Here is a 19,108-nt window from a genome sequence, read left to right as displayed (position 1 = left end):
AACCATACAGAAACAGGAACTGATGAAAGAATTTAACTGTCGGGGTAGAGGAAAACCCTATTAGTTGAGTGTTTCTCACAGTTTTGTTTTTTTTTTTCCCCTTCTTGCTTTTAAAATGATGTTCAGCTCCCTAACAGAGGCAAACTCTGCAACTGAACCTGCCCAGTTTAGGTGTTTTAAGGTACAGAGGGAAGCAGAAAACATGCAAGCACAAATACCTGCTGAGTTTAGGAGAATAGAAAGAAACAAAAGAAAGGATAAAACAAAGAAAAGGCCTTGGTTGTTTCCAGTTCCCTCTGAACCTTGTCCAGGTCAGCACTATTGCTGACTATAGTGCAAGACAGGAGTTTCTGCAGGATGCCTAGATTGTATGAAAGGATGTTTATTTCTCTCAAGTGCTATCTGTACATCTAGTGTTGCTTTGAAATCTTCTTTGCTTCATAGTCTCTACAGTTCTCCAACCAGTATCTCCATGTACTCACCCTCTGAGACTCCTGAAAACGACTTCTAAATTCCCTGGAGGGAAGGACACAATCAGAGGTAGCACTTTCCTGCTCAGTTCTGAACACAGAACCTGTAACCCTTCCAAAAGGACTGCCATTTACCCCCTTGAATATCCTGATTTAGTTCAAATCATATTCATTCATATAATTAAATTTTTAAAAGGATTTCTAAAGTCTGTGTCATAGCCTGTAAAATGCTTTGGCACATGCAGAGGAATTTAGGTGCTTTCAGGTTAAAACAATTTTGGCAAAAGAAAGAAAACCAGAGGCAGTAATAAAAAGCCCAAATCCTTGAAAGCACATGATGTGTCCTTCCCCATGCATTATTAGGCTGCAACAAGTGTGTTGATAGGCAACATTAGATATTCCAGGATGAAGTAAACAAAAAGTCCAAGGATTATGAAGTAAATATTTGGGTGTATTAGCTAACTGTTTGGGGGTGTTTTGCATTTTTAAATTTGTTTGTGTTAATGTTTGAGTCCAACATGCCTTCTAAAAAAAGATAACTGAAATGATCTGTCTCCTGCCCACAGTCATCTCCTCCATCAATATTTTTGCTTATCTCTCTTTGCATGTTTCATGTTGTTTCAAGCAGCTCTTTAGCAAGCCACAAAAATGTTAGCTATCCAACTAGGTTTGAGTGGACCCCAGCTGAAGTAAATACTCCAGGCATATTATCTCTCTTTTCCATTTCTTGGTTAGTATTCCTTGGGTCTGCTACATGTAGATCAGGAGTCTTTAAAATGTTTAGTGAGGGAACCATGCATTACAGTAACTCTTGCTTTCACAGTGCTGTTTCTATAGTAACCACCTTATTAAAGCACTGCAGCCATCTGCTTTAAATACTAACTTCACAAGACCATCAGGACTAGCTTAAAACGATATCACATGTTCATTAAATATTAAAACTGGAAACAAAAGAAAAGAACTAAAGGAGAGAGCTTTTTCCTGTTCTTTCAATCTAATCTTTGAAAAAAAACCCAACACCTGTTTGCTCTTTTTAGATAATTTAACAGTTCGTGCCACTGCTTTACAAAGAACTGTGGAAGTGGCCACACTTGCTGCTGGTGACATAAACTACAACTTTCTGGGATGTTCCAAAAATGAACAAATGAAGAAAATAGCTTCTTGTGGTAGGCGGACAGTCTGTACATGTTCCTGATAAGAGATTTTCTGGACCCTGTTTTTGCAACAGTACTCTCAGGCATACTGTGGTGAAGTCTTTACAGGAAGGAGCACACAGGGAAACAGCCAGCAGCAGCTGAGAAGTGCCACGCTGAAGCAAACAACTGTCTGCTTTTATCATGGTCTGCTAAAGGGCAAATGCCTCAGAGAAATGTATAATCGCTCAGTAATACATTCAGCCAACCTCCAGCTGATAGCCAAAATATGAGACTGTATCCTTAAGGAGCAGAAGACTAGACATGGTCCTAATTCACAGAAATGTCTGCTACTTACAAAGGAACCTGCTTAAGTGACAGGCTGTGATGGCAAGGTCTTTAGATTAAGCACACTCGCTGTCTTTGTTTCCTTTCAGCAATTTGAAATAAGTTGGCTGCTATCTTCTTTAAATACTGTCTTTCTTCAAATTGTGCTAGAAAGCCAAAAGAAGCTCCTCAGAGCCCTTCTCTGTCTTCAGTGTTTGTTATCTAGCTCACACTCCAGAGTTATTTTCACTGTGCTTTACTTCCTGCTCCCTCATTCTGTGCTGCCTGTTTTGAGGCCCTGACCCAGCACAAGCTATTGTATTTGGAATCAGAATACATGGGAACACTTATAATTTGCAAATTTAATCTGAAAATCCCACTGGAACGAGAAAGAGGAGGAGAATTCAGATCTTCCCATGGTCAAACCATACACCTCTGGCACTATAACTCAAGTGAAATATTTTCTAGTGTTTTGCATTCTCTAAAACATGTTTCTGTCTTCATTCACTACAGCTTAACAAAGCCATACATACTACTAAGATTAAGTACTGTGTTCATCTGTTTTTCCCACGTCTCTTTACTGCCACATTGAGCAAGTGCTTACACTTCAGCTGTTTATTGTATTGTCCAGATCTTCTTCTGTGGCAGAGAACTCTTTGCATCATGCACAGAAAAGCAGCAGTGTGCCCAGATGGGGCACAGTCCTTAGCCAAGAAATGCACATTCTAATGGACCACCAGACCCTCACAAAAATATGTAATTACTAAAGATCCCCCCACTATGTAGTTCCTCCTTCTTGATGTCACCAATTTCTCTGTTTCACACACTAGCTTTTTTTCTGAACTTCTTAGGGTGTTTCTTGTATTGGTAGCCTGAGGGCAATGTCTCTAAGGCAGGAACAATCATGAGCAAAACACTGAATGAGGAACAGGAGTTCCTGGAGTTAGAGTGAACATCAAGCTGAGCCGTTATGTCAACTTTTTTGAGAAAAAATGGCAGTTTTTGCACAGGCTCTTTTCTGTGGCTTTGTCAGACCTTAAGTTACTTTTCTTCTTAAGCTTTGGCAGAGCTTCAACTGGAATGCTTTATCTGTCCAAAAGGCAAAAATGTTCATCAAAATAAGAAGACTAGGAAGAGTACAGAATCACTATTAGCAGAGGTCTTCTAGAGCAGATTATCCACCTATTTATCAGAAGTGCTAGTTTTGTGATTTGGCTGACTTGGGAGAAGAAGACAGAACAAATAGTCTCTTCCATGACTATTTCATACAACTTTTAGGAACAGCTTGTCCATTTTTCTTACTGCTGTGCACTGGTACAGGGAAAGGCTGTTTAGTATATCCTGATGAGAATTTTCCTGGATAAAGGTGCAAGCAAGTTTGAACAGGCCAAAAAGGAATTCAAAAAGGAAAGATACTGACCACTCTTCCCCTCAAAATTAAACTAACCCAAATTGTCCATATCAAAACTTTACACTGAAGCATGACATTCTTTTGCATGGAGTTTCATGGAAATTGCCATTCTTGAGACAACCATACTCCACATTTGTGAACCTGCAGCAAGGATAAAAAATCAGGGAAAAAAAAAAAAAGGCTGCCAGGATATTGAAACATGAGTAGAAGAGAAGGTCTGATTTTGCTGTTTCTGGTGTATCTCTGTTGAATGAATGAATCAGGGTTTCTGCAGCTTGACTGTTAAATATATGCAGCTGCTTTCTTTCATTGATATATAACTTGACTACTAGAAATAAGGCTTTTGTCATATTTTGAAGCTTTGGAGGTTGGCCATGGCCAAAGTCAGGCTGGTGGGCAAAGCACAGTAGTGTTTCTTGTAGGACTGAAAGACATGGGAAGAAACATCAGCACCTCACTGGTTTAATCCTGTGTATATGAAGAAGAGCCATTGCTGGTATGGCTCAGCCATCTTTTGTTTTTTTAAACTCACTTTATAAGGGGGGATTTTCTTGCTTTCCTAAGAACATCTCCATGCACTTTTCCCCAGTACTGTAAAAAATCTGAAATGCTCCCTGTTCCTTTCATTGTTTTTGTTCTCTTATTCACGTATTATAGTTCTTGTGACTCTTGAATTTACAGGACTTGTTATGTTTTTAAGTAGGGTGATGGGAAACACTTTCTGCCAGTGATTTATGCTGAACATGTATTTAGGAGGCCCGTTGCATGTTCCCACCTTGCCTTTGAGTGCTGCAGGCAGTTGTTAGTGTAACTTAATGCACTGTCCAGCAGGTGTTCTGTACATTTTATTCTCTGTGCACAAAGCAGTTGGTCTGTCAAGGAACAATCTTCTGCTGAGAAAACAATGGGTAAGAGAGACAGAGGAACAATTTGACTCATCTGTCTACCTCCTAGGTCAAGAAGTCTTCTCACTGCCTCATTCAGTGCTTCAACTTTTGGAGCACAATTGATGTGCAATTCAGATCCTATCCAAGATTCCCAACTCTAAGAGACATTAATACAAAACCTTCAGGTAAATACCAGAACTGTTGTTTCATTTCTTCTCCATCTTCCTTTTTTTTTTTTTTTTTTGGTAGATTGGTTTTTCAGAGTGGTGAGAAAAGAGGAGTATTGACTGAAAAAAATGAACTGTTGAATAATGTCTTGCTCTCTCCCACACACCTAGGTGGCAGAGAGAGCTGTGGCCAAGAATAGTTGTTTATTATGCCAAGGGATTTTCTTTCCCAAACTGTGCACTGCCATGACTGTTGATCAATCCATCTAAGTATAAGAAAAATCAAAAGTCCTAAGTCTGTTCTCTGGGAGTTGAGTAAAACTCTTTAGTAAGACTTGCATCTGAAGTACCTGTGCATCTGAAGACATAATTAAACTTTAGGTGTGCCTTTTGCTGAACTTGTTAAACAAGATTTCCACTGCTTTTTTACCTAGAGGACAAACCCATGACAGAGTCTGTATTTATTTTGAGATACTCATCTAAACTGACACAATGGCGGTATTCACCCTGTAGCATACAATGGTAATCTTACACTGTTCCCTTACCTCCTGCCCCCAGCTAAAAGCATTGAATAAAATAAATTTCATCATAAGCAGCACTTCTTCCCTTATATTCTCTTCATTGGGTGACTAGAAGAAACTCTTCATATAGTGTAAGAAAATATTATAAACAATAAGAACATTCTCTGGGTAAGAGATTCAACAGACAGATTTTGTGTATCTGTATAGTCATTACACTGGTTAAGTTAAATGTACTGGTAAAGCCCACAGACATCATAAATACTAATAATCTAGTCCTTGTAAACCTCAGTACTCTCTGATTCAGAACAATTTAAAAAGTGCTTTAGGGTTTCTGAAGAAAGACTCCAGAGGATGTACAATGATGTACCCAAGAGGAAAGCTATATACATTAAGGGATGATTTTACACTAAGGCTCTAATTCTCCATTCTCCCACTCTACCCATACTTGTACAGTTTCACAGTAAGGTGGATTTACTTTCCTCAGGCAGGAGAAATGCTACAAAGAGCTCTTAAAATAGGAACACAGCAGTGACCTATTTTCAGTTCTTCCATTCTTATTTCTAGGTCTATTATGTACAGTGTAATGAACATTTAGCAGTGAAAAGACAACAATAACTGACCAAGTACATTTGCTCACATTCTAAATACAAGATTAAAAATAGTTAGGAGACTGGACAAAACTGGCAATGGGTCAGGGGCTGACCTGCAGAGCGGTTCCCCAGCTCAGGTTAGAGCTATCAGAGACCACATGAAATGAGCTAGTGACCAAGCCAGAGTGAACACGTGTCACCGTCTCTTGTTTTATTTTGCTTACACAGCAAAGAAACTTTGCAGGAATTTTGACAACTCTAATGTAGAGCTGCCATGGGTATGGTTGGAAATGATGACATCTATACTTAGAAAAATTTTATTCAGTAGCGGGATTGAACTGTATTGCAGAAGAGGCATGGAGAAGCTCATAGTGTGTCTTTCCTACAGGCTTTATCATTATGATATTTACAAACACTGTGATGTATTACAATAGAACTACCGTGTTTTTACCATCTCATCTGCTTCTGAAAAGTCAGACTTTCTATTTGGGAGGAGGAAAATACTTCTTCATCGTTTAGGAGGATTCTGCAAAGCTGAGATTAAATTCTTCAATTCCAAAAGTGAAAACTGGAAGTGATTTTTAACAAGTATGGGTTATTTTTGCTCATTTCACAGCTTTTTCAAGAAAACTCTGATTATCTTAAGCAATCACTCACAGTTATAGTACCTGTCTTCCTCCACATATGTGTATTTCTGAGACAATTTCAAGAATGCTAGAATCTGTCAAAAATGAATTGTTGGATCAGGTACTCCACTCTACTATAAACTGCTAACTTCTAGAAAGCAAGCTGCTTTGGAGTACTTTGGCATACAATACAAACCTCTTTCAAGAGCTTCAACAATGAGGAAGGAATGCTTTCTGTTTTTTCAGTAGATGTGTACTGTAAAACTTACACATGTGAAGATAGAACATGGACACTGAATAGACAGTTGAACACCGAGTGCTTAGTTTGCTGAAGCAGCATTTCTGCTATGTTTTTTTTTTTTCTTAAGGCCCATGTCAAAAAACCAAACCAGCCATGTAGTGGTATTCATGTTCTGTAGATGGAAGTGTTTAATTTGAAATTACTAAGGCATATTTTTCCTAAATGGATGGTCACAGCCTGACTACAAAGCATTCATTAGTGCCTGAGTGCAAGTGTTAATAAAGGAATAAAAAAGGAACTGTCAATCAGGAACTACATGATCGTGCAGTGTTCTTTTCTTTTAGCCAAAGTAATCCAGCTTTGCATTTCCTTCCCGTTGTGAGAATTTTATGTGCTGAGTTAGTTCAATGCAGAAACAGACTTAGAGTGCCGAAGAATACAGTCACTTCTATCCCTGAGCTGCTGAATCTCCCGCCCCTCCTGCTAGTTAATAGTAGCTATTTTTAGTTTATGGTGGAAAACGCTCTCATGGTGGCAATGATACTCAAAACAGTTTGGGAACAAAATCATCTGCTTTGAACATCTCTCAGAGCCGGTGTGGGTACGAGCGCCTCACTATCCGTTCCCAGCACTGGCGATCTAGGTCAGCCTGGCGCGCGGGATGTGGCATTCGCTGCCTCTTTCATAACTGCCCGTAGGAGTTCTGGGGTCATGTTTGTAAACACTGCTGCCATGTGCGCGTAAGCACGTGGCGAGACACCAGCATGACCTGGAGTGCCAAAGCCAAGAGGTAAAGCTTGGCGCCAGTGTGATGTCGCTAAGCCAACCAGCACCAGCGCCCCGGCTGGCGCACACCCCTCACAGCCCTGTGAGACACCACGGCGGGGTGTTTGAAGGGCAAGTGGGAACCTTTATCCTGTACGTGGCACACGTGGACGTGTGCTAATGTTGATGGTGGGGCCCCGCAGGTTTGTCTGTCAGTGTAAGCAAATGGCAGTGCTGAATTGTTCTCAAGAAAAATGGAACTCCTTTCTGCCCTCAGTCACTAAAATTGGAGCCCACATGGTCCCAGAACACAATGCAAAACTGTGACTCCTAGGGGAAAAAACTGTATAAGGGCACATTGCCAAAGTTTCCAAAATTACTTCAAAGACACATAACAGAGACGTCGTGTCTGTAATAGCTTTTTGCTGGCTTTGCACTGATGAAATTAAGACCATGTTTCAGGCATTTTAGGAAGTAGCTCCTAAATTATTTCTGTTTATCAGTAGAAGTTGCATGATACGGCCTGTACAAACAAAAGTCACAAGTCCTTAATTTCCTCTTAATGAGAAATAAGCAGGTCCAGCCACCCAAACCTATGCAAAGTTTCATCTCGTGCTGGCCACACATTTATATGCTTCAAGAAAAAAAAAAAAACAACAAAACATGTGACCGGGAGGACAGTCTGTGGTCAATACCCCTCTCCATTATAGGGGCTCTGTTTCAAGCGCAGCTGTAAGCTCATTTGCTTTGACCTTTCCTGGGAGAGCTGAGAATAGGACAAAGAGTTAAAGTGTTACCAGTCTCTGCTGAGTCTGCACTTCTCGGCCAGGCAAGCCAGAGAGGCGGCTGGAAGAGGGTGTGCACGCAGCGGAGGGTGAGCGGGAGGGGGTGCCGGGAGGGAGAGTAAAACAAAAGGAGAAAAATAAACTGTGCACACCCCCAAACAAAACAGGGGAACAAGTACAGAAAAAGTGCTTGTCTTTGAAAAACGGGAACTTTTCTGTTTGTTTCTCTCCATGTAGTTATATCTTGTTATCTGAACTTAAGGTATGGTAGATATATGAGTCCTTGAACTCTGAACTGGTGAGGAGAGTAGCAAAAGTAAGTGATTTTAGCTGAGCAGCTGGAAAGAAACAGGCTTTGTCTTTTTGTGCCTCAGCTATGGGAGGCCATTTAACACACAGCTGTTCGAACCTTTTTCTTACTGTACGCCAGTGGCGTGATAAAACAAAGCAGAACTAAGGCAGTCTTCTCTGAGTGATAATGCAACTCTGGTTTTAAATAGTAGCTGCTCCAAATTACTTGTGTTTTGTTGAGCCCCATCTCTTAAACCTGGACAAGAATTGGTCCCGGGTTTGTTAGTGAGAAATGAAAAAATAAAAGTGTCCATTCATTTCCACAGGCTTTCTCAAATCCTGCCCTACTGTAAATATTACCCAATTCCTTAGTAGTGTTTCTGGAAAGCAGAAAAGTACCTTCCTCACTGTTGTGTGTACATCTAGCTAGCGCTCTCCAGTGCTACTACGCTATCGAGCAATTAAGTTTCTATTTTTGACTCACAGTGGACAACCTTGCTCTAAACTCCTGGCCTGAATATTGCTTAAATGTAAAGTGAGCAAACCTGAACAAGCTAGCAGGCTCCACAGCCCATCATAGCCCTGCCTTCAGCCACAACTGCTACAAGCGGCCAAGACTGTGGTGAAAAACAGGAGCTCTCACAAGCTGCACTGTGGCACCCAGTGGTGCCCAGGGACCCAGGAGGGTGTTTGTAAACAGCATGGCCACGTGCACATGAGACATGTGGGGCTGGGCTGGGTGAACCTCCAAACTGCTGTGGGAGAGGAGCAACTGTGGGAGGCAAGTTCAAATGCACTGCTCCGCTCCATCTTTTTCCAAAGTATTTGCAGTGGTATTGTATCTCTAAACATGGCAGGGAAAAATCCATGTGTCCTTCACAGTCAGCTGCATCTGCCAGCATCCAGAGATGCTGCACGAGCTAAATTTCCTATTGGATTTTATTTCCAAATGCAGTTCATCATGGACTGTATCGCAAGTCCATGAATGTGTTGAATTTAAATAGGGTGGGCTCTTGGTTAAATTCACTATATAACCAGGCAGGCTGATCTATGACTATAACCCACAGTAAAGGAATTCCCAAAGGCCAGAGACATTAAAGATTACCATCTCCAATTCAGGTTGAGGAGATGAGGACGGTTCAAAGATGTTCTTTTCTCTTGAACAGAAAGCTATGAATGCTGCTATGGTTAATGTCAGGTTAATGCAGGTTTGTGCATCCCATCTCCAGCAAAGACATTTCTGCAACAAATTAAAATTGGTTTTATTTTGGTATTTTTCCCTCCTTTGAGCTCTGCTACCAAATGTGATGTCAACATGAAGGTTCGTGGACCCTGACAAACCCTTAATTGATAAAACAGATCAAATGGGAATTGTGTGGTAGATTGGAGCTGATGTACATGAACAGCTTGCAGACTGTGGGAAATCTTGCCTGAATGAATAGGAGGATCAAGGGTATTAAAGGGAGTTAACTGGAGTACCTACTTACATAAATGTCATAACTGTTTCACACACTGTGATTGACTGACACAACCTATTACTTTTAATTATTGTTATTTTAATTATTTGTTTGGAGGTACATGGAGACACCTACAGCGCCAGTAAAATGGAGATAACATTCTTCCCTGCATCCTTTCTCAACTGGAGTGGAGGGTTTAAACAGTGACGCAAAGCAAAAAGTCATCCTTTTTCCTGAGGAGATTTATTTACTTTGCTGAGTTGATTTGGATAAGCACTGCTGATTTAGAGGTATGAAAGTTTGTGAAGCAAAAGCAGAACATGTTGTCAATAAACAGAAAATGGTACTGAAAACTAAATTCTAAAAAAAAGTGAAAAGCGTGTAGTTTCTGTTTCTTAAAATTGATACTTCTGTTATCTTAGTAAGCAGAGAAAACGATCAGTAAGCTTCTGAATGAGCAGGAAGGAGGGTATCATGGGTAAAGCTCTGGGGTTTAGGAGATATGGGTTCAGTTCCCAGCTATACCACAGCTTTCCTGTAGGCCTTCTAGGGTTAAGAATAAAAAAGGCACAGAAATTAATGACTCCAGCAGGGTTTGTACTACATTGCATGATCTCTGTGTGCTTTGGTTCTCAGTTGTTGCTTATTAATTTTATACCCTTTCTCTCCTTCTTTGCGTGTTTTGCCTGCTCATTAACATCAGCACCCTGGGGAAAAGGCTGCAGCAGTTCTGCTTAGGAACTCCTCTGACACACACACACACACACACACACACAGAGCAGGCACTAATAGCAGCTTTGCTTTATTTACTGCAAATATTTAGGTTTTTGAAAGGGAGCGGCCTGCCTCTGCTATAAACAAGAGTTACTAACACTCTGGCCTCTTGTGTGCTGCCAGACCCCTTTTCTCCGCCTCTTCTACTGAATTAAATAGTAAGACAGAACAAAAATGGCTTATGTTTGTACAGCCCCAAGCACAGTGGGATTCTGTTTCGTGGCTGGGATATGAGGTGCCTCCTAATGTGCAATAATTAATTTCACTCTATCCACTCTCCTTATATTTAGAAGAATCAGAGTTGCCATCCTGAATTAGACTCATGCTCCAGCTTGTCTAACAAAGTATCTCTAACCAGCTCATTGTTTCAAGAAAAAGCAGCTATTCTGTTAGTAGCTAGACCCACTCTTCCAGAAGCATAACTTCTTATTCATCAGCTAGTCTACATTTTATAGCAAAATACACATTAACTTGCAACTGCTTTGAAAAGTTGGCATTTCTAATTAAAAATTTTGGTTTTAGCTTCTATACCTGTAGTCTTCCATCCATTTCCTGCTCCAAGTGTCTCTGGTATAGCTTGGCGAGCCCAAGATAAATGAATAGGGCTTTGTGAAAATAGTAGTTTGCAGGATCACAAGTCAGCTGACATTGGGAAAAAAAAAAAAACCCAACACCTATACTTAATGTATTGTCAACTGTACAACATAGACACAGTGGAAAAATAGATAGAAATCTGTATTTTCCTGCCTGGTTTCTCACTTCTCAGGCAGTACACAGAGTAATAGAAAGAAAACAGATCAGCATAGTTCTTGTTTTTCTTACTGCTTTCTCACACCTACAGAAGCTTCTCTGCATTAAGGATTATAGGGAAGCAGAAAAGTACAGGTCTGAAGTTATTTAGGAAAAACAAATGTTCCATGTGAAGTATGGAAAGCACCAGAGAAACAACAGAGAACTGAAAGGCTGTATTTTTCTGCTTTGTGTGGTTTCCATCTTTATGAATATCAAGAGTGTTTTTCCCTATTTGGTGTGGATTTTCACTTGCTTCTAGGTATGTGATGTGTACATTTGCAACTACCTATGCATGGAATGGGAAACACACTAGCATACATTTTCCTTCCCACAAAATGTCTACTAGATACACAAAATGAAAGAAATGTTAAATCTGACCCTTTCCAGTTGTTCAGCTTTCATGTTTTTGATTTTTAGTGTTGCCATTTACGTAGTATTTCAGAGCTGTTTTGTGCAGACCAACTTGAAATTAAATAGAAAAGTAAGCAAAGGAGTGCAGAGGGAACAGAAATTTGGTAACCAGAAAGTATGTTAAAATCTGTAATATGTGTGCACACATACCGCCACTGCTCCATATCCCAGGAAGAGGTGAGTCCATGTATTTGCCAGCTTTCATATGTTCTCTTTTAGGGATAAATTGCATTTGTTTTATTAAGCTGTACATATACTTGGAGCTTCATGGAAATACCTCACTTCTGTGGTCTTTAACTTTGGGAAAAAGTAGAAACTCCTGTTTAGAGCAACAATTCCTTTTCCTCATTTTACCATGAGCGGGAGAGTCCAATACTACTGGCATACAAGAGAAAATATGCAATCATTCTTTTCTCATTTTTGCTTACATAAGAGCTAAGAGTTTTGTGTCCTTTGGCAAGTATAAAAATTTTATAACTTCAAAGAATGTGACTTCAAACACAAGTGAAGTAGCACTGAAAGAACAAACAGATTAAACAAAGATGAAAAAAAGCATCAGGGGCATGAAGTGGGGGTGAGTGTTGCATGAACAGTTGTCTTTCATTCGAAGAGACAAATCTGGAAAGATACTAAAGGACACAGAACATGAGGGGAAAACTCTCCCACCAGAATCAGGCCCAGGGTTAATGTTTACCTTGATCTCTCTAACAGCACTAGAAGTGGCAAGAGAAGGAACAAATAGCACAAACTCAGGAATGCCTTTGTCACGTATTCTCTCACATTTACTCTTGCTTGCTACCTTCTGCTACCCAGCCAGTGCAAGAGTAATGGGAATTGTAAGTCAAAAAAAAGGCCAGAAAAGATAGTGAAAGGTGGTAAAGAGCTTACTGAAACAGAAGCAGGTTCTGGATATGACACAAATCATTTTATCCTGCAAATGAGAAGACACCACTGCAGTGTAATTACAAAATTACAGTGTTGTAATAAACATCAACATAAAATGGGAGCAACCAATGTGAATATACAACTGCTAGCAGAAGCCATGTGTATAACAAGATCTGTGATCAGCCTTCCTACTCTGTTGCATTACAGTGAACACCATGACTCATCCAGACAAATTCAGAACCTGGAAGAGGCATTTGTACCAACTGCTTCCTCGCTATGAGGAGAAAACAGATCTTAGGATTCATTTTGTAAAGCAAGTAATGTGCTTTGCACAACGTTCTGAGTGCTTCTTGCAAAACTGCCTAAGAAAGTCTGGAAACTATGCATGGGACCAGATAAGGAGCGTTAGAACCTCTGACAATAAGGTCCTACAGCACATGCAGGGCACAGGCTTCAAGTGTGTTTGAAGACCAGAACTGGCCTGACAGGTTTGGTTTAGGTCCACAGTTGAAAGCATGAAACACGTTGTCAGTTGGGTGCTTCTGACCAGCTACAGTGCATTTTCACAGAATCACAAAATTTTTGTTTCTGCAAGGTATCCCCAATAATTAACACCACTTCTCCCCCCTCCTTTTTTTTTTTTTTTTTTTTTTTTTTGAGCAACAGATTGGTGGCATTATTCATTTGGTTGGGTAAATGCAGAAATTTCCACCAAGTGTCTTACAACTAATGGAGATCCTAAACTTGCCTTGTAGTGGTATAAGCTTTCGTAACGGCAACTCCTCTTTGTGTCAACATGTCTCATTAAGTAATAAAGACTTTCAGCTATTTGATTTTACTCATAAAGTTAGTGAGATTCATGATTTCTTTCTTGTTCTTTAAAAAGGGAATTGTTCTAGTATCCTAACAGGCAGTGAATCATGCTTAATTAAGGAAAAAATATATAACCATATACAGTGGGATTCTTATATTGTAAAGAGCTGTTTTGCCATAAAAGCTTTTGGAACTTGAATTAAGTGTACATTTTTAAAAGGGGAGGAGGGGCACAAAAATAATTTGAAACCTTTGCAACAATTCCCTTAACCCCATCTCATACTTCAGGTCAGTCTGTTCCAGACAAACCCGTCAACACAGCTCAGACTGCGCTCAAGCGCAGAGGAAAAAAACAATGGCCTTCAACAAAGGATCCAGCGGTCTAGAATGCAACACAGATGCAGAAAGCTCAGCCAAAACCCAAGCTATGATATGAGTTCTTAAAACTCTGCATTTTTTTATTTCTGTCCCCCTCCTCCGCTGTCCGCGAGGACTAGGGACATTCCTAGAACTCTGTTCTCACTGCTGCGTCAAGGCAGCTGCCGAGGATGCTGGGACACTGTTTGTAAACACTCAAACCACGTGCACGCAACCACATGGAGAGTCATCGGTCCTGACCTAAACCTACCCACTTGGTAAGCCGGGGTTTCGCTGCAATGGAGCCAAATCCTTTCCCAACACATTGTGACTTAGAGTAGCTCACGCCAGGACACTGGAACACAAACTTGGACTGCTGATGCGTTATTGGAAAGGAGATTAGGCAGAAGAGTTGTTTAAATTTCAGTCATTGAAATGTGAGTTTAAGGACAGGGTAGCTCATGTAGAGTACTGAAGATGTTCTTTATACAGCTGCAAAAATTCAACTTAAACCTGGAAACTTCCCCTGCTTCCTATGCTGGGAAAACATGTGGAATATATTTGAGGTTAGAGGTAATGCTGTAGTACATGTGAAGATTATTTCATGTTGTCTAAATTGCATCATAGTATTTAATCAGAGTGTGGATGGTACTGCCCTGGACCTGGGGAAGACACTTCCAACGGGTATTTGGTTCTTGAGCTATTCCTGGTTATCTTAGCTATCTAAGCACTCACCTGCTCACTTCTTTGAAACTGTCTGTTGTGGTTTAACAAAACTTTGTACTTGATTAGGCTTAAAATGCTGAATCTTCATTTCTTGCTGAACTTGAGCATAGAACAAGCCTATTCCTTTCCACACTGCAACAGAAATGCCTCCTGTATTTAACGTTTTATTTTTGTTTTAGTAAGAGGAAAAACACACACACAAGGAATTAGGTCAAATACTGCAAGCTTTTATTTGTCTGTAAGAATAATCCTTCTGGGATTTCTTGCCATATGTATACTACAAGGCAACAACACTCCAATTTGGAATCCTCACCTCCACAGAAAACTTCACTTTTTAAAGACAGCTTCAATTTTTTTGTTCAGGTTACTAAGATGATTCAGCATTCTGGAAGGTGTTTTACAGAGATGAAAAAGCCTGCTTGAAAAGACAGACAGGAATCTAAATCTTTATGCCTTTTATTTGTTAAAGTGTTTTTCAAAGCATGGCAATTGTCTTTAAAGTGACCTCAGATTTAAAATTCTTTACTGTGAAAAACTAGTAGAAAACTCTTTCTGATCCACCTATAAGTTAGGACATGTTTTTTTCTTCATTTCAAGAACAGTGTGAGATACACAAGTAAAATTAGTTAGCTGTTCTTTCTGTTTCTCAGACCTTGTTTTTCTCTACCTTCTTCCTCCCTGCTATGTAATGCAAGGCACATTCCCAGTATTTTAATCCAAACAACCTTTTTGGGTCAGTCATCAGCTCTCTTTGGGATTAGTCCACCTGATGCTGGAGGGTCAGAATTTTGTTCCTTAACCCCACCATCTCTGTATCCACCCACTGAGCAGTTCCTTGGCAAAATGGGTGATTTTCCATATATATATATATATATATTTTTTTTTTTAAGCAAACTTATCTACCCTAAGGTAAGGCAGAAGTGATTTCTTTTCAATGGGTGACTGAGAGGATGATTACTCATGGTACTTTCCATTTGTAAGGTTTTATTATCTAGGATTATTGGGACAAGGTATGTAAATTGAACATGTAAGCAGTGATGATAAAATAGCAACTGGAACTATGGCAACTTGTTAGTAGTTACTTGTTCAGTGTTCAAAAGCATATTTTTGCTGCAGAATGTCACTAAATGAGTAAGATGGTACTCACTGCCTTATGAAGTAAAGGATGGGGATAATGCTGAAAGTGTGATTGATTCATACAATTCTCTTTTTGGCCTTCAGCCATGATGCAGTCATATGCTTTATCTCTGTCAGACTACAGCTTTTTTTTTTTTTTTAGTAATGAATCATAGTACATCCCACTCCATTTCAGAACCAGCACATTGCCTTTCAAAATGATGTCACAACACTTAATGCTGCTGGCTGACTGCCTTAACAGCAATCAGAGAGCTGGACTAAATAAATACTGTATATTATTTGCCAAAATAATTTGTGGTTGTGTTCTCCAGCGCAGTTTCCAAGATAACCACTGACTCTACTTGAAACTTGGCAACTTTGTTCTACCACTTTCAAGCTCCCGTTGTGAAGCTAGCTTTACAGATGCTGCTACCATGCCTAGAGCTACTTGAAGCAGCCCAGTGAGAGAGGTAGAGGGGTCACTCCCTGTGACCAGGCAAATTTGACAGCTCTTCTGGAATTCCACCTTGACAAATTGTCAGCTTTTTAAAAAGGACCTTACTTGGCTCCTGGCAAAACATGAAATACATCTTCCACTTGGAAATAAATGGAACAAGGGATTTGAAGTCACTGCTTAGGCACACTGATAAAAACACTACTGTCCATGCAAGTAACTTAGGAGTGAGGCACTCCCTGTAAACCTGACCAGGGTCAGTAACATTAATCCAACCTGACCTTCATGTTTTTTCGAGCAGCAGATTTGCTCCAGAATATGATTAGGGGGTTTTCCCCCCTTTTCTTTAGGGCTGTCTGGGTCTTGTTAATATTTAAGAGAACACTGTGGAAGACACAGGCCAGCAGCATCTGAAGTGCTTGGGCAAGAAGGAACAGTCCCATCCAACTTTGGCAGCTGAAATGTCCATTTCAGCAGCAACTACAGGTTCTCCCAGTTCCGGATGCAAAAGCCAAAACATTTACAACCTCGTATTTCTGCTACCCAGTGCAGCACTGGTACCAACAAGAGACCTCGGAAATCTGTCCATCATAATAACTCAATATCTCCGCAACAAGTGCACGCTTCTTTTTCTTTAAACAATGCTGACATGCCAAAGTCTAAGACCATGTGAACCATATAAAAACAATACCAGTTTTCCTGGCTAAAAGCCACCACAATGAATCACCACAATACCAAAGTTCTCATAAAAACCTTACTACCAACAGTGATAGCGCTATAGATTCAGGTGCCTCAGTGTCTTCTGTTCAGCCTTGTCTTCTTTTGAAGATTTGTTTGGAATGGGGGATACAAAACGACTTTCTGAGGTTCCCTGTATGCATTCACAAAGGGTTTTTTTATGCCACTTTCCAAAATGTAACAGCTCTTTCCACTGAAAGATAAACTTTTGAATTCTTCATGTCACATTAACAGCAGTTTAGTGCCACTACCAAAAACACTGTTGTTTTCCACAGCTTTGCATTCCTTTTTTTCCCTCTTCCCCCCACCCTGGCTTCTAGATTTAAATGTTTTCTGACTTCACTAGCAGGGCTCATTCTAAGCTTTCCATGAGGGAGACAAAATACTGCCCAACAGAGATTTTTTTTTTTTTTCATTGGTTCCAAATGGTGGTTTTCTGCGGGATAAAATCTAAGATGGGTACATTGTTTCAGAGATTTAACAGCAGCAGTCAGATCCCGCTATAACTCGAGTTTAGACATGACTATTGACCATTGACATCTCCCTGTTGAATATCTCCAGCAACCACGTCCTGTTTTGCACTTTACAACCTCCAAAGTGCTATAGTGGAATACACATGCAGATACACAAGTGAATGTGTGACTGCACTCACCCCCTGCTGCAGTAAGTCAACCTGCCATTAACACGCGACTAGAACGGCCTCATTAGCCGACAAACACCCACTGACCTGCTTTCACTAGGGACAGTGTTATCTGCTCATCTCTGAAACTCTTAGACTTCACATTGAAAGGAAGAAGAAGAAAAGAAAATTATGCTGAACATATATTCAGAGCTGCCGATCACCGCTCAAAGCCTGCACATTGGCATGCCGCTCATCATGGGAAGCAAATCTTGTGATGAGATCTTTAGCTGCAGCGTTTCGATGAAAGCACGCTAGACCACATCACTTTTCCCTTCACCTCACTCCGAAAAGGAAAATTGCTTAGCAGAAAAGAGTCTGCTGAATTTCCGACACTCAGACCGCGAGCCGAAAAGCCCCCTTTTAACTCTGGGCGAGAGAATCAGTGCTGGTGTCTAAGGGGGTGATTTAAAGCCGATAAACGCCGCGATGCGAGCGAGCGAGCGCACACTGCCGCGCGTCCGACTCAGGCGCGGTGAGGTTGTTGCTCTTGTCTGTCATCTGGCGGGGAACGAGCCTGACCTCGCCGAAAGCGTTATTTTAGGGGAACGCGCTCGGGAAAGTGATTCTCCTTTTCATCCCGTGGCCACATTGTGCCCCGACGGCGGGGTTTAGCAACGCGGGCGAAACACGCGTGTGGATCACTGCACGGAAAACGGGAGGCCTCTCTCCGAGCCCCCGCCTCGCCCGCACGCACTTCTCCCTCCCGAGCCCCCCGGCATCGCGGTCCGCTCACCACCCCGCCGCCCTCCCCAGGCCGCACAAGCCCCCCGCCTCTCTCCCCGGGCTGCGCCCGCCTTTGTGTCCGCCCGGGGCCGGGGAGCGGCACAAAGCCGGGGCGCCTCCGGCCGCCGTCCCCGTCCGCAGACAAAGGCGCGGGGAGGGGCGGCGAGGCGAAGCCTGGGTCCGGCCCCGTGGGGAGGGGGCGGCGGCGCCCCCGCCGCCCCTGTCAATCAGCCATGTTGGGGGACCCACGGCGGCGCCCCCTCCTCGCCGACCCCCGGCGGCGCGGCGCGGCGCTGCCCCGCGACACCTCCCGGCGGTGCCGGGCGGGGAAGGCGGCCGGCGCGGGGATCCCGCTCTGACCTCTGCCGCGTCCCTCAGCCTCGCCGACATCCAGCACGCACAGCCCGGGCGCCGCGCTCCCCGCTCCTACAGCGCCGCCATCTTGCTTCCTTCTGCTCCTTGGCGAGCGCGGCCGGGCCCCCGCATCAATATGCGCGCGGCGCCCTGACGTCGGTGCCCGCCCCGCGCACCGCCCCGCGCGCGCGGCACGGCTCCCCCCCGGTCCCCCCCCAGCGCGCGGCGCGGGGGCGCCCCCAGCACCGTCACCGGCGCCGTCCCCGTTCCCGACCGCGCGGGGCTCTTTTCCCGGCTGCTGACGCTCTTCTGGCCTTTTGGGGATTCCCACCCCCGCCTTCTTGCACCCCCCCGCCTTTTCTGTTTTCGCCGGTGGGTTCGCGGGACGCGGCGGGGCGGAGGGTACCGCCCTCCTGCGCCAGCCCCCGCCGCCCCCCGTGGGACACCCCCCGTCCCGCATCCCTCCCGTCCGCGGGGTCCGGCGGCACTTTCCCACGGCCCCGGGAGCCCGTTTGCTGTGCGGCGGGCTGCTCTCCCCCGGCTGCGGCGGGAGGCTTGGGAGTGCAGCTTGGTAGTGCGCGGTGGCCGGCTGACAGAAGTAAAAGAAAAGCC

General features: G+C 42.6%; 1 protein-coding gene across 1 annotated transcript in view; it reads right to left on the bottom strand.

Moving 5' to 3' along the window:
* TET2 (tet methylcytosine dioxygenase 2) overlaps positions 1-18,558 on the bottom strand; it is a 68,237-nt gene extending 49,679 nt beyond the window's left edge. Inside the window, exon 1 of the mRNA XM_053976338.1 lies at positions 18,503-18,558. Within this exon, the coding sequence (XP_053832313.1) occupies positions 18,503-18,532 (30 nt within the window). The 5' untranslated portion in view covers positions 18,533-18,558. The remainder of the gene's footprint in view (positions 1-18,502) is intronic.
* Between the last annotated feature and the right edge of the window lie 550 nt (positions 18,559-19,108).

Source organism: Vidua macroura, chromosome 4, assembly GCF_024509145.1.
Source record: "Vidua macroura isolate BioBank_ID:100142 chromosome 4, ASM2450914v1, whole genome shotgun sequence".
In the NCBI taxonomy this organism is placed as follows: domain Eukaryota; kingdom Metazoa; phylum Chordata; class Aves; order Passeriformes; family Viduidae; genus Vidua; species Vidua macroura.
The sequence above is the reverse complement of the archived record's forward strand: the minus strand, read 5'-3'. Positions and strand labels throughout refer to the sequence as shown.